At 43.5% G+C, this 14,178-nt stretch overlaps 1 protein-coding gene across 1 annotated transcript in view; it reads right to left on the bottom strand.

Annotated features, from left to right (window-relative positions):
• The window catches only part of ppp2r1ba (protein phosphatase 2, regulatory subunit A, beta a), a 37,872-nt gene extending 24,006 nt beyond the window's left edge, over positions 1-13,866 (bottom strand). Inside the window, exons 1-6 of the mRNA XM_007907293.2 lie at positions 13,748-13,866; positions 5,295-5,385; positions 4,536-4,636; positions 3,123-3,355; positions 2,299-2,446; positions 105-260 (exon numbers count right to left, since the gene is read on the bottom strand). Coding sequence (XP_007905484.1) covers positions 105-260; positions 2,299-2,446; positions 3,123-3,355; positions 4,536-4,636; positions 5,295-5,385; positions 13,748-13,825 — 807 coding nt within the window. The 5' untranslated portion in view covers positions 13,826-13,866. The remainder of the gene's footprint in view (positions 1-104; positions 261-2,298; positions 2,447-3,122; positions 3,356-4,535; positions 4,637-5,294; positions 5,386-13,747) is intronic.
• Between the last annotated feature and the right edge of the window lie 312 nt (positions 13,867-14,178).

Below are 14,178 nucleotides of genomic sequence, written 5' to 3'. Positions count from 1 at the left end.
GCCCAGCAGCTTGAATCCTGAACACCCTCTGTCCACAAAACCAAGCTACCGCATTAACTCTAGTCTCTCCAGACATTAATGCACCATCAAACATTAATACATACTTCAGAAAACTTGTCTGCAACCATGTAACGAACACGCCAAGATTTGTCCTCTGCTGCTTGTCGTAGTGTAGGCATCACCAGTCCCTCCAAATCTTCCTGAGGCAGGAGCTGGGCTATACTCACACATGCCTCCACTGCCAACAACCTCACTGAATCCTGTTCAATGAAGGAGTTATTCCTATTAAACCTTTATAAATGATACATGTACACAGCAGACAGACTCACGAAGCAGCACTTGTAGGCATCACTTTTTACATGCCAATCAATGGGAACGGCCTCCTTCAAGGCATATCTCATGACCCTCCTCTTCGACTGTGCTTTCAGCCGCCCTCCTGCCCTCCCTTACCCCAGTCCCTCCCATCGCCCCCAATTTGGGTCCAAATCCCTGACTGTCCAGCGCCTTGGGATGTCCCCCCGACGCAAAAGGCGCGATACAAATGTCATATTGTATTGTAAGTGCTACTGGACCAAATTCGTCAATCCTGTTTGAGCCAGCAGCTTGCAACTCTGATGTCAAAAGTATTTTGATTCTAAAGATATTCCTATCTTGAAAGTCGGCAATCAGCAATCACGAGTCAATTGTTTCTAATGAAATGAACATCAACACAGACTGGAAAGATTCCAGCTCCGTTCTGCGTCCTTTAAGTAGAGGTAGGGAAGCGAGAAAATTGGCGAGAGCCACGCTTTCCAGATCTCAATTGAAATTAAATACATGCAATATTAATGATAGCCACAAGCCAGTAACGACAAATTAAGTAACTATAGAATCAGGATCGCACATGGCACCTTATCCATCCTCTTATTTATATTCCAGGTAAGATAAGTATAATAACGAAAGTGAGGGGTATATATTTTAAGTAGTGCACTGATGGATTCAAACTTGGTCACTGTAAAGCAGGTTAATCACAGTACCATGTGTTCTCCATTATGGCATCATCTCTAGGAAATGGGAGAAATATTGCACTTGGATTATGTCAGCACATGTGGTGCAAATTAGAATTTATTGTTGATCTGGGCAATTTGATCCATCAGATTTCGACGAGAGGATAAAAGCAGCCTTGGCAAGTGGGTCTGGGGCAAAGTACACATTCTTAAGCATGCAAGATGCAGTGTGGGAAAAGGACTGCATAACAGAGGATTATATACTAGACTGAATTCAAAAACTAAAAAAAATTGGGACTGAATATATTGGTAGCTAATTGACTTGTAGACTTGAGGTGAACAGTAAAAAGTTTAAAATGATTAGGTTAACCTTTAAAGGCAAGTCAAAAATAAAACGGGTAGAACTGTGGCAAGCAATGAATTCAAACTCCGCATTATTCCCATTTCTAAAATCAAAGGAGCGGAGAAACAGGTCATCTCAAGCAACCTCGATTCCATTCTCAAGTCTAGGGCTTACACAAGGCAGAATTAAACAAGAGGTTGCCTATTTTAGACATAAATGAAACACAAAGGAAGTAAGACTCTCACAGTGTAATGCTCATTTGATCAACAAGCAAGAACAGCCAGATTTTCAAATGTCATTTCAGTGAATCTGAGCAGTCACAGGACAATAGTTTGGAACCTCGGTCTGTCTGCTCACCACTCAAATTACATTTGTACAACGCCTTTCATGTCAGGACAACGTCCCAAAATGCTGGACAGTCACGGATCCGCTCCCGAGTTGGTGGTGGATCAGGAAGGGTGGAGGGTAACCAAAGGCATTGTTGAAGAGAAGGGACTTGAGATGTGTCTTGTAGGAGTTAAGCAAGGGGGCGAGGCAGAGGGACTATAGGATGGAGTTCCAGAGATGGGGACAGAGAAGCTGAAGACCCAACCGCCAATGGTGGGGCAGGCCGGATGGGGGGGCCGGGGGGGAGTGAAGCCGGGCGCAGCCCGCTGAGAGGAGGGAGCAAACAGGTTGTGGTACATTACTCTTCGGAGATAAAATGTAATAAGATAAAGTAGAACTAGTTTTGCTAGTTAGCAACTGACATTTTCTGATGAAGTTCCCGATGTGACCCAAATAATTTCCCTCACTTTTTTTGCTTCAAGGATTTTCACTTCAACCTGAATGGTATTGTGTTGGGCTCTCGCTTCATCTCTGTGAAGGGCTTTTCATATGTTCTCCTCAGTGAAAGGCAATGGGTTCAAAAGGTATATATATGTATATATATATATATGAGGAACAGGAAGCTGTACTATAATCGGGTACCTGTTCATCAGAAGCCAGGGTGGTGAAGAGAGGTATAATGTCATTCTTCACATATTCCAGCTCAAGAACCTTTGCAAATTCACCCAACTTTGATGCAGCAGCACGGCGGACCATTGGAGTATCATCTGAGCAGAGGTTATGGAAATGCCTGTAATAAACAGGTCCGTGTTATCCACAAGCTTCGGTTCACTTTATGAGGTGATTTAAAATTGAACAGTGCAATTTTAGCATAAAACTAAAGGAGAAAAAGCATTTGGAGAATAAAGATTTTATTAGGGAAACAACCGATGACTTATTTGCTCAGAGTCACTATCTAGATTGAAACTAATTGAATCTTGGGGTAAAACAGCTTTTCTGGGGGTAATAATCCTTCAAAAAGAATTGGTCACTCAATCCACAATTGTTTGTGGGACTTACTGCTGTGCGCAATTGGCTGCTGAGTTTCGCCCACAAAATATAGTGAATTTGCTTTACAGTGTATTCTGTGAAGCGCTTTGAGACGTCTGAAAGACGTGACAAGGCACTATATCAAATACAAGGACTATTATTTATTATAAATGGGCAGATTTGGATGGCGACAAATTCACTATTTATTTTTTATTCCTGGAAAGCAATCCACCAATCGCCTGCATTTTCCTACTTGCTGCCAGGTAAATAGAGGAGTAAGGAAACTTGCCTATGGTTTCTCCTCGCCTGGGAATTGAACCCAGGTTAGCACGCTATCCAAAACGCTACAGTTGATTACCATCATACAATTCTAGTTGATACGTCTGATGAACGATTATGCGTTATCTACGACAGTGAAGAAAACAAAATACACTTACTGTCTCAGCTCGGTCTTTACAGAGCTGCATACCTGAGGGTAGCAGACGCTGAAAAGACCACAGGCAGAGGTTCGAGATGTAAACCAGTCGCCACAAGCCAAGCGCTTGACCAGTGGTACAAAGTGAACTTCCAAGTCCACGGCAGAGTGCTCGTGAGAAATAGCACGCAGAGAATCCACAGCCTTGTCACGCACTACAGTCTCTTCCACAGTGGCAAGGCTCTCCAGGGGCGGCTGAGGAACCAGAAACAAAGTCAATACTAAGTTTACTGCTGTGAACTTTCATCCTATGATCATCTCAATTGGTTTCAAGATTAATTTCTCAAGAGGAGAATACACCAAATATGAAGCAATGAAAATGAAAAAAAAAATTTTTAAGGGTAAATTCTCTTTCACTCCTAAGGTCACATACTTTGCTCCAGAGCCCATTACACCCTGAACTAGCAGGAAGCACTTTTGTAAGGAGGGCAGAGGGGAGAGAAGAGCTATAAAATTCCAATCTGCCATTTTGAAGTAAGACGTCAGATTTGGATGGCATGATGTCAGGATTTGGGATTTTTAGGTTAAGAAAATACAAGGTTCCACAACCCAATCGTGTTGTGTTCCAAGTTCTCCCAGATGCTGTCCCACATTAAGGGCACTACATAAATACAAGTTGTTGTTATAAGGGAATCTACTTTAATGGGTTCTACTGTACTTTAGAGAGACAATCTCCCCTTTGGATTTACATGAGATGAAAATCTTATTGAATGCAATAGAAATATTTGCTTTCATCTTGTGAAATCTACACTCCAACCCGTGAATAATGCCTCAATGTACGTCAGAGAATCTGACCAGCATCCGATTTTAATCAAAATCTGTGTTCCACAGCGTCAAAGAGCTCTTTATGGATCTCTCGCTGCTGTGCAGACCACTTCAATTCTTTATGTGGCACTGCATCTTTGTCAGATTTAATTACATTTAGTTAAAGATGACAACATTAACATTACACTGGAATCTGGAGCTTTCAGAGAATCTAAAATATTGCTACGAGCCAACTTTAAAGAAGGTCACTCACATTTGGAATATTGGGGATCTTTTGAGCAAGTGCATTCAAGGTTTAATTTTCTTTTAATAATCAAAATAAGATAGCGAAGATTGCAGTCCTAATAAACCAATAAGATTGGTCCACTGAAAGATTACAGCGGGGAAGGGGATGCACAAGGTAACTGCATCAAGACAAGTTAGGACATTTCATAGCATTACAGACATATCAAAAGCCTTGGAGGAAACCTGCTGAGCTCAGCATACTTAGTAACGCCACCAGAGTCACACTGCTCTACTTTCAAAGCAACTATCAGACAATTCAAAAGACAAACTAATTGCAGTAAACCCGAACACTCGCTTATTTTTGTATGTTGCCATCAGGACCTACCAGCAAACAGTGAACGAATTCTGGTCCTCCCACAAGGACAGTAAAGTTTCCCAGTTGTTCTGCCAAAGCCAACAGCACTTCATCTTCATCATAGATTGTATCTGCACCAAGACCGCAATGAGCAGAAAGAAAATTCAGTTTGAAAAAAACAGGACGGGCGCGCACATATTTCAGAAGCTTTCCATTCTCGTTACCTCTTTATTTTCTAAAATCTAAGTAACAGACGATAATTTATACACCACAAGGGTCTCGAGACATTTGCTAGCACTAATGCAAGGAATGGTATAATTGGTTTCTCGATTCCAATCAAAGGAGTGCTTCGTGGGTTTCTGCACCTCCCACAGGGAAAGAAGGAAACAGTATTAGACAAAGAAGGCTTACTCGTATTTTATTGCCTGGAATCAGGTCATTCATTGCTCTAGCTAGACTCATTAACCACATCAGATCGAACATATTAAACTACGCTTGCTTTAAAATGCAATGCCATTCAGCATTTTTGCCTTTCTACCCCTGTTACAACGTTGTGGTCAGTTCTATGTTAATGACAGAAAGAGTTTTGGTAGAGCCATAGTTCTCAGTAAAATTGAAAACATTCTATAGCTTAGAGAATGGTTCACCACTTTCAGTGTTTGAAACCCATTCTACGGATGGTCCTAATCTTGATATCATTGTCTTATGCTGTACATTTTTAAGACTGATAGGACCTAAAATTGCTGGAATAAACTCAAGCCCAGCAGCAAATACTGGGTTTCTACATACCAGTCAGAAATGGCAGGAGTTCACTCCGGGTCCTTTCTACTCCTAAAGCCAAGGCGATGGTCGAGAGTTTCTTGACACTGTTCAGGCGCAACTGAGGCAGGTGAAAAAAAGCAGACATATAAATATCAACCATGTATTAAATCCCTTTGTGACTTGCAAGATAGCCATGCAAGTATATTCTCTATTTATCAGAATTATGCGAAACGTGCATAATTCAAGTAAAACAAGTAAATAATCTTGAGGAGCAGTTTATTTTAATTGACAGTAGTTAATATAAAGCATACACAAAGAGGGTTGAATCATTGAGTTCCACATGCAAGACCCAATTAAACTTAGGTTAGAATAAATGTGCATTCCCCAGCCACACTGCACATTGTTATACTTTGAAGAGTAGTTATCCTGCATTTATAGATTTCCAACAATTATTCCAATAGACGGAATGGAGTCGTCAGAAATCTATATTCTATTGCTAAGTCGTGAAAAGATTGGCACTATTCAGTTACTTCTCTCCATGCAAATAAATGAACACAGCAATACTAATAATCCTATCATTTAATATAGCGTCTTATCAAGTCTTCAAGACGTCTCACAGCGCTTCATAGAATATACTGCAAAGTGAATTGGCTGTATATTTTGTGGGCGAAGCGTGGCAATCAATTGTGCACAGCAAGCTTAAATATATTAGAATGATTCAGTGATGTCTTCAGCTCATTCATTGAACAGAATGGTAGTCCTTGCCTCTTCAATTGCATAAAACAGGCCAGAAATGTGGTACCGGTGCGGCAAAATACACCAATAATAAATTTAGAAATTCCAATCACTACATCTGGGGCAACTGTTGTAATCAGCTGCTCAAAAGAACATCTCTTCAACCTAAAAGCCTACAAAGGTGAACGTGAACATCGTACTTCAATTCAAGTCCCTAGATAATCTTCAGAACTAACCAGAATGTGCTAAAATATTGAACCAAATTCAACGATCAATTAAATGGTACATATCCAGCACATTCTGGGCCATCCGCCAGAACGCACCCACACAGCATTGCAACACCGATGACCTGTTTAAAAAAATGTTTATGTTCTCAAGCTAGAGATGCCTGTGACACCCTTGACTTATAAATCCTCTACACACAGAACCCCCAAATCAATTGCTGATGCGGTGTTCTATGACTGCTGTACAAGAGTTCGCAAATTGGCCATGCTTGATCTTATAATACCACATTAGTTAAGTTGAGAAGATTCTTGCTTGAACACATGCAATCCTCAGGGTTATCCATTCCCCATCCTTCCAATATCCTAAGGACTGTCCTATAAGGGTAGAGTATATTTGCATTTTACGTTTCAGATCAACATTTCTAAATTGTGACACAATTTGCCATCCTAACAAGAGACTACAAAAGAGGCTATTGATCTGCATGCACTGGCACAGGAGATGTGGATCAATAACACTTTCAGTATGGTTAAAAGAACTAAATACTGTCAAACTGATTGAAATATGACACCCACACATCACAAGATGTAAAGGCCATTATAAATGAGATCTAAAAGCCTGGAAAGAGAGAGAAATTTAAAAAGGGCAAAATGTGGCAACAACACACACATCAAACCAATTATAATCAATGAGGCATTTTTCTGGCCTTTGGTGAACATTTAAAAAAAAACATTCTTTTTTCCATCTCATAGAAATGCCACTTGGCTAAAATGATTCTCTTTAAGCCCCTTGTACAACACAACCACTCGCCTTGGATGAAATGGTCAGATCTGGAGCAATATTATCATAAAAAAGGCAGTAGCTTTTTAAAAAGTTACGTATTTACATATATGCTTTAGATTAAGGAGCTAGGATAATATTTAAGAAAACAAACGAGGAGGGGAGGGGTAACAGCCAACAATTGTTGCAAAATATAACCTGGACCATTGGGATATGAAGTAAATAATGATTTTAGCTATATTCAGAGGACTCTAGCATTCCACAACATTGGAAAAAAAAGTAGAAAAACTAAGTGCAATTAATTTAAGTTTCTGTTGAAGGCAAAGAACCATGTGTTTCGCCCACAAATTATATAGTCAATTTACTTTACTGTATATTCTGTGAAGCGCTTTGAGACGTCTCGAAGACGTGATAAAGCGCTATATCAAATGAGTGGAGTCCTGTAGCTCAGTGGTTAGAGCACTCGCTTTGCAAGTGAGAGACCTGAGTTCCATTCCAGGCAGAGGGCGAAACCTTGGGCAAGTTTCCTTACTCCACACAGAGCCTAATAATAATCCCTCCAAAAAAAAAACAATAATTAAATTGGTCATTTTCAATCTACGACTGTCTGAGGGACACTGCTGTGCGCAATTGGCTGCCGCGTTCGCCCACAAATATACAGTCAATTCACTTTACAGTGTGTTCTGTGAAGCGCTTTGGGACGTCCTCCCGACGTGAAAAGCGCTATATCAAATGCAAGGATTATTATTATTATTATATATATCAAAGGATTATTATTATGAGTAATCCTCCGGAGAAAGATCAGAACAACTAACATTTGGATATGGCTGAACACTGGTCACCAATGGTGGTGCAATGGGGATGGGGACAGGTTGAATTTGCGGAGCAAAGGGAATGCGGCTGGAGAAGATCATAAAGATAGCACATGCCAAGTGTGTGGAGGTATTGAGGTCAGAGTGAGGATCTTGAAATCAATCAGGTGGAAGTACAGGGCATAGAATGGTACTTGTGTGGAACAGACTACTCTGGGAATGATGGAAACAAATTGTGTCAAGTCAAGAGGGGACAAGACAGCTATTTAGTGAAGAATGCAACAGACATAAAGGGTTAACAATTAGTTATTAAAGAAAATTAGGGCAAGCCAAGTTCAGGTGGACCACAAAGGACTTTCCAGCAGACTTTGCAAAAAAAAACCTCTAATTTTAAGACTCAAGGCTAAAAATAAACTCATTTGACTCATCAAATTTCTAATTGCAGTGTTCACATTCTGTCCCACCATCATTTATTTACTAATCAGAGGGAAGCGAACAATCAAAAGCAATATTTTCAAGGAGAGAAAAAACTGGAAATTCCTCTCAAGACAAGAGAGAAATCACCGAATTCAAGAAGGACCTAAATAGATTACAGGTGAAAGAAATAACTGAAAGATAGAATGCATAACATTTTACATTTTGACACAGTCACATGTACTGAAATAGTCCCTTCTGTACATTAAAATTATTCATATATTATTCAAAACAACTTGAACTTTACAGCTGAAATTCTTATGGTGAGAAACATGACTGGACTGTAGAATATTTGATCTCCTATGCTTCTTACCTCACAGTCTTCATAATCATTCCACAATCAAAAATCCATCCAACTACTTTATAACAGCAATCAAACTACCATTAGCCAATTTTAATGACATTCTTCTCTAAATAATCATGGATATCTAAGTTTGTGGGACACTTGTCTATGTGTTCCTGGCCTCTAATAGTCATAACTGGCTAACATGAACTTGCTTAAACTCATAGGTAAACACCTGTTTACCTAGCAGTAATTAGGAACCTGGTGGTTAGTCAGTTGGTAGATTGTTTTGCCGGAGGCAATAATACCGGGCGCTATATCAAAAGCAAAGATTATTATTATCATAAATTTTGCAAGATACAGCTTCTCAATCACCTTCACTCACAAGATTACTACTCTTAGCTTTCAACGTCAGCCTTTACATAGAACATAACCATCCAGAAAGATTACTGTCCATCTCAGAACACAAACAGCTTTTTTAAGCAATTGTCCATGAAAATCTTCCAAAGTTCCCACTTCTGATCACTATCTAGTTACAACTCCTGGACCGCGCATGTGCGTGAATACATCATATGGATATGCAATATCCATATTCAAATAGCCTGCTAACACTCAACATCTCAACTGCAACAAAGATTAGCTGTTTGAGGGTAATATCCTGCACTGGAAATATTCCCGTTCTCACACCTGTGTTCACCCTACAAAAATACACTGCAGCAAATTCCTGTGAAGCACTTTGAGACGTTGATAAGGCACTATACCAAATGCAACAACGACTTGCATTTATATAGCGCCATTCATGCAGGGTAGTGTCCCGGAGCGCTTGACAATGGTGGAGTCTGACCTCCAAGCCAGGCGGAGCGGGAGATGACATTAAGTACGATCAAAACATAGATAGAATGGTAAAATGGGCAGACACATGGCAGATGAGTTTCAATGTAGAGAAATGCGAAGTAATGCATTTTGGTAGAAAGAATGAGGGGAGGCAAAATAATAATAAATAATAATAATAATACTTGCATTTGATATAGCGCTTTTCACGTCGGGAGGACGTCCCAAAGCGCTTCACAGAACACATTGCAAAGTGAATTGACTGTATATTTGTTGGCGAACGCGACAGCCAAATGCGCACAGCAATGTTCCACAAACAGTCGTAGATTGAAAGTGACCAATTTATTATTGTTTTTGGTTTTGGAGGGATTATTATTAGGCTCTGTGTGGAGTAAGGAAACTTAAGGAAACTCCACTGTGTGGAGTAAGGAAACCAAGGCTTCGCCCTGCCTGGAACTGAACTCAGGTCTCTCGCTTGCAAAGTGAGTGCTCTAACCACTGAGCTACAGGACTCCAAATATAGGCTGGTAATACAATCTTAAGGGGGGTAAAAGAACAGAGAGACCTGGGGGCGCAGGTAAATGAATGAATGAATCCTTGAAGGTGGCAGGACAGGTAGATAAGGCTGTAAAAAAGGGCAAATGGGATTCTAGGCTTCATAAATAGTGGCATAGAGTGCAAGAGTCAGGAGGTTATGATTAACCTATATAAACACTGGTTAGGCCTCAGTTAGAATACTGCGCCCAGTTCTGGGCACCACACTATAGGAAGGATGTTAAGGCATTGGAAAGGGTACAGAGGAGATTTACGAGGATGGTACCAGGAATGAGGGACTGTGATGATGAGGAAAGGCTGGAGAGGTTAGGATTATTCTCATTGGAGCAGAGAAGGTTACGAGGACCTGATAGAGGTCTTCAAAATCATGAGGGGATTTGATAGGTTAGAAAGGGAAAAACTGTTCCCACTGGGGGGTGTGTCGGTGACTCGAGGTCACAGATTCAAAATAGCCTCTAAAAGAAGCCGAGGGGAGGTGAGAAGAAATTTTTTCACGCAACGAGTTGTTCGAATCTGGAACTCATTGCCTGAAAGGGCGGTCGAGGCCGATTCGATAACTACTTTTAAAAACGCGGTGGATGGGTATTTGAGGACGGATTTGCAGATTGACATTAATTGCTCTATTCAAAGAGCCGGCACAGACTCAATGGGCCAAATGGCCTCTTTTTGTGCTATACAATTCTATGATTCCATGAAAAAGGTAGGTCTTTAGGCGTGTTTTGAAAGTGGGGAGGGAGAGGACAAAGTAAAGGGATTGAGGGAGGGAGTTCCAGAGCTGGTCGTAGTGACTGAAAGCATGGCCGCCGATGGTGGAGCGGAGGGTACAAGGGACGAACAGGAGGCCAGTGCTGGCCAATCGGAGGCAGCGGGTGGTGTAGTGTGTAGATCCGCACCTTTAAGGCCATCCGTGGCTTTGCCCCCTCCTACCTCTATGACCCGCTGACTCCTTACCAACCTGCCCACTCCCTCCGTTCAGCGGGCTCCGGCCTGCTCCATGGCTCCCGCTTGACCCGCCCTACCATCGGTGGCCGGGCTTTCAGCCTCTCTGCCCCCACACTCTGGAACTCCATCCCACAATCCTTTTGCCTCGCTTCCTCCCTTGCCTCCTTCGAGGCCGGTATCAAGACCCTTCTCTTCAATCGTGCAATTTTTTTTAACACATCAGAGTTCAAAAAGCAAATCTGTTACTCATGTCCAGAGTGGAATATCTAATTATGGTATATTACCAGCAAAATGTCATCACTCCTTATATTTTTTGTAATAGGAATAAACCCCAAAAACAAGGCCACACGGTGCAACTGACATTTTGACGACTTTCTACATTGGATACTGTGCCAACTTGGGTCACTAACAGATGCCAACAGTATAGTATATAAACAGTACAAACTACTCCATCGCTCAGTAGATAGATGTAAACGCTGGGTGTGATACTGAAATAGGCAGATAATGATAGTTCCAGGTTCAATTACTGGTCTGTGCTGAGTTAATTTAGTTAAGATGGCCTCACACACCCAGGTTACAGAGAGGAGATATCACAGCTGTAACTGGTGACCACTGCTGGAAAAAGTACATTTAGAAGTTTGGGCTTTGGTGCCCTCCACAATTGAATAGTCTGATAACAGACACACCAACTAAAGTGAGCTGAGGGCAGTATCAAATGGATGGTTCACGGCTCCACTTCCTTGTGTATACATAAATAACTTGGATTCTTAAGACTCAGCACAAGATAGTCAAATTCGCAGGTGGCACCAAACTAGGGAGAACTGGAATCTGCCAAGATTTCTGGACGAGAGACAACTTTCTTCAGCTCAACGTGCGAAAAACCGAGGCCCTCCTGATTGGCTCACGTCAGCGCCTCCGCACCTCAGGCGCTGACACCATCAGCATCCAAGGCTGCACTCTCCACCTCTCAAAGCCAGTCAGGAACCTCGGCGTTTTGTTTGACCCTGAGCTGTCCTTTCTCCCTCACATCCGCACTACAACTGGCACCGCCTTCCATCACCTCCGGAACATCGCCAGACTACGGCACTACCTCACCCCTCACGCTGCTGAAACCCTGGTCCACGCCTTTGTCACCTCAAGGCTGGACTATGGGAACTCTCTCCTCGCCGGCCTTCCCGCCACCTCCCGCCACAAGCTGCAGGTCATTCAGAACTCTGCAGCTCGTGTACTGTCCCGCACCAGACACCGAGACCACATCACTCCCACCCTCGCTCGCCTCCACTGGCTCCCCATCCCCCAGAGGATTGATTTCAAGATCCTCATCCTCACCTACAAGGCCATTCACGGCCTCGCTCCCTCCTACCTCTCTGACCTACTATCCCCCTACCTACCTGCCCGTACCCTCCGTTCCTCTGGCTCTGGTCTGCTCCACGTCCCCCGCCCCAACCGCCCTACCATCGGTGGTCGGGCCTTCAGCCTCTCAGCCCCCAGGCTCTGGAACTCCATCCCCCAGTGCCTTCGCCTTGCTTCCTCCCTTTCCTCCTTCAAGGCCGGTCTCAAAACCTTTCTCTTTGACCATGCCTCCCTCTCGACTCTCTTCCCCCTCCTCGCTCCCTCCCCTCACCCTGACCATTTCCCCCCTCCTCGCTCCCTCCCTTCCCTCACCCTGACCATTTCCCCCCTGCTCGGGTCATGACCCAACTGTGCAGCGCCTTGGGACGTCCTCCTGACGTGAAAGGCGCTTTATAAATGGAATCTTGTTGTTGTTGTTGTTGTATTGTACAAATGCAACTCAAAAGGGGTTTGGAATGCGTGTCAATCTTCCAGATCAGAAATGTTACTTAATACTAATGGAACCATGTTAACCATTCCATGTGGGAATTTCTGTCAGAAATTCCATGTGATAAGATGCTATATCAAATGCAAGGATTATTTCCTCACATCCCCTTCTCACAAGCAGGGAGCTGTTCCTGGCCCCCTGCACCCCCCACCACCGGAGAGGAGTCGGGGTCAAAGCCACAATCACTTCCAAACCACCCACCCTCTCACTGGTGGTGGCAGAGGAGGGGGGGTGATGTTACCGTGGAGGCAGTGGGAGCAACTGCAGCCTTGTCGCCCTTGTGTTTTTCCTTACTAATGCCACCACCGAAAAGCGACATGGTAGCTCAGAGAGAACAACAACAAAGAGGCCCATCCTTCTCTTCCCTCCTCTTCTCTCGCCAAGCCCCACCAAAAACATTTCATCTCACCCAATGTTGCAGGATTCGGCATGTTTTTTGATGTGACTACGTGTGAAAAAAGGCCTATTATTATTTTGGAAATTTTCAATTCGAAAACGGTCTAAAAATCTGTCCCCTCCCTCCTTCCTCTGTCACCGCTCCCTCCCTGTCCCCCACTCCCCCCCCCCCGTCCTCCTCCCTCCCTTTGAAGACTCTTTGCTTTAAACGCCATTTCAAAATGCACACAATAAAGAAACCCTCCAAACGGGCGGCTTGGCTTTCCGACAGGAGACTACCCATCATCTTACGTTTATTAAAAAAATGTTGGGGTGGGGGGAGGGAGAGGGAGAGCTCGTGTTTTTTTGGGGGTTGACTTTAGGCGTCAAAGACTATTTATTAAAATAGTGACAAATCCCTGAGAAACCCTGACCCGAGCAGCAGACAGACAGAGAGACAGACAGACAGCTGGGGCCTAGCCCGCGGGTGAAGCCTCCTCAGCGCCCCGCGAGCTTATTATTATTATTATTGTTGTTATTTCCGACTGGATATTCTCTCAGTCTGGACGTCGTTAATCACTCTGACATGCTCCCCACGTTCGCGCCGACAATCCCGCCACCCCGCACCCACCTGCACGTCCTCGTTCCGCAGCTCGTCTATTAAAACCGCGATGGGGTACAGCGAGTCGTCTCTGTCCGCCGCCGCCATTTTGGGCTGTGTTTGCGCTGCTGCCGGGCCCGGCCTACGGGGTCGCTCGGGATCCCAGGCAAGGAGCGGTGTGACGCGCAGGCGCACTCAGCCAGGCGAGCGGCAGCGGCCGCTGCTCAGGTCCTGGCCGGGAGAGGCTCGCGCATGCGCACCCCGTGTCTCCTCCCCCCACCGCCGGACGCCGCCATGTTTGATCAAGGCACGTCTGGGAGGGCGGGGCTTACGCAGGGGATCAACAAAGGGAGTGCTGATACTCAGAGAAATGGTACTCACAGAGTAATCATCTTTGCATTTAATTTGTGTCTTTCTATACTATATATGTATATATATCAATACTTTATAGGATGAGATGC

This window comes from Callorhinchus milii, unplaced genomic scaffold (assembly GCF_018977255.1).
Source record: "Callorhinchus milii isolate IMCB2004 unplaced genomic scaffold, IMCB_Cmil_1.0 Scaffold25, whole genome shotgun sequence".
Lineage (NCBI taxonomy): Eukaryota > Metazoa > Chordata > Chondrichthyes > Chimaeriformes > Callorhinchidae > Callorhinchus > Callorhinchus milii.
The sequence above is the reverse complement of the archived record's forward strand: the minus strand, read 5'-3'. Positions and strand labels throughout refer to the sequence as shown.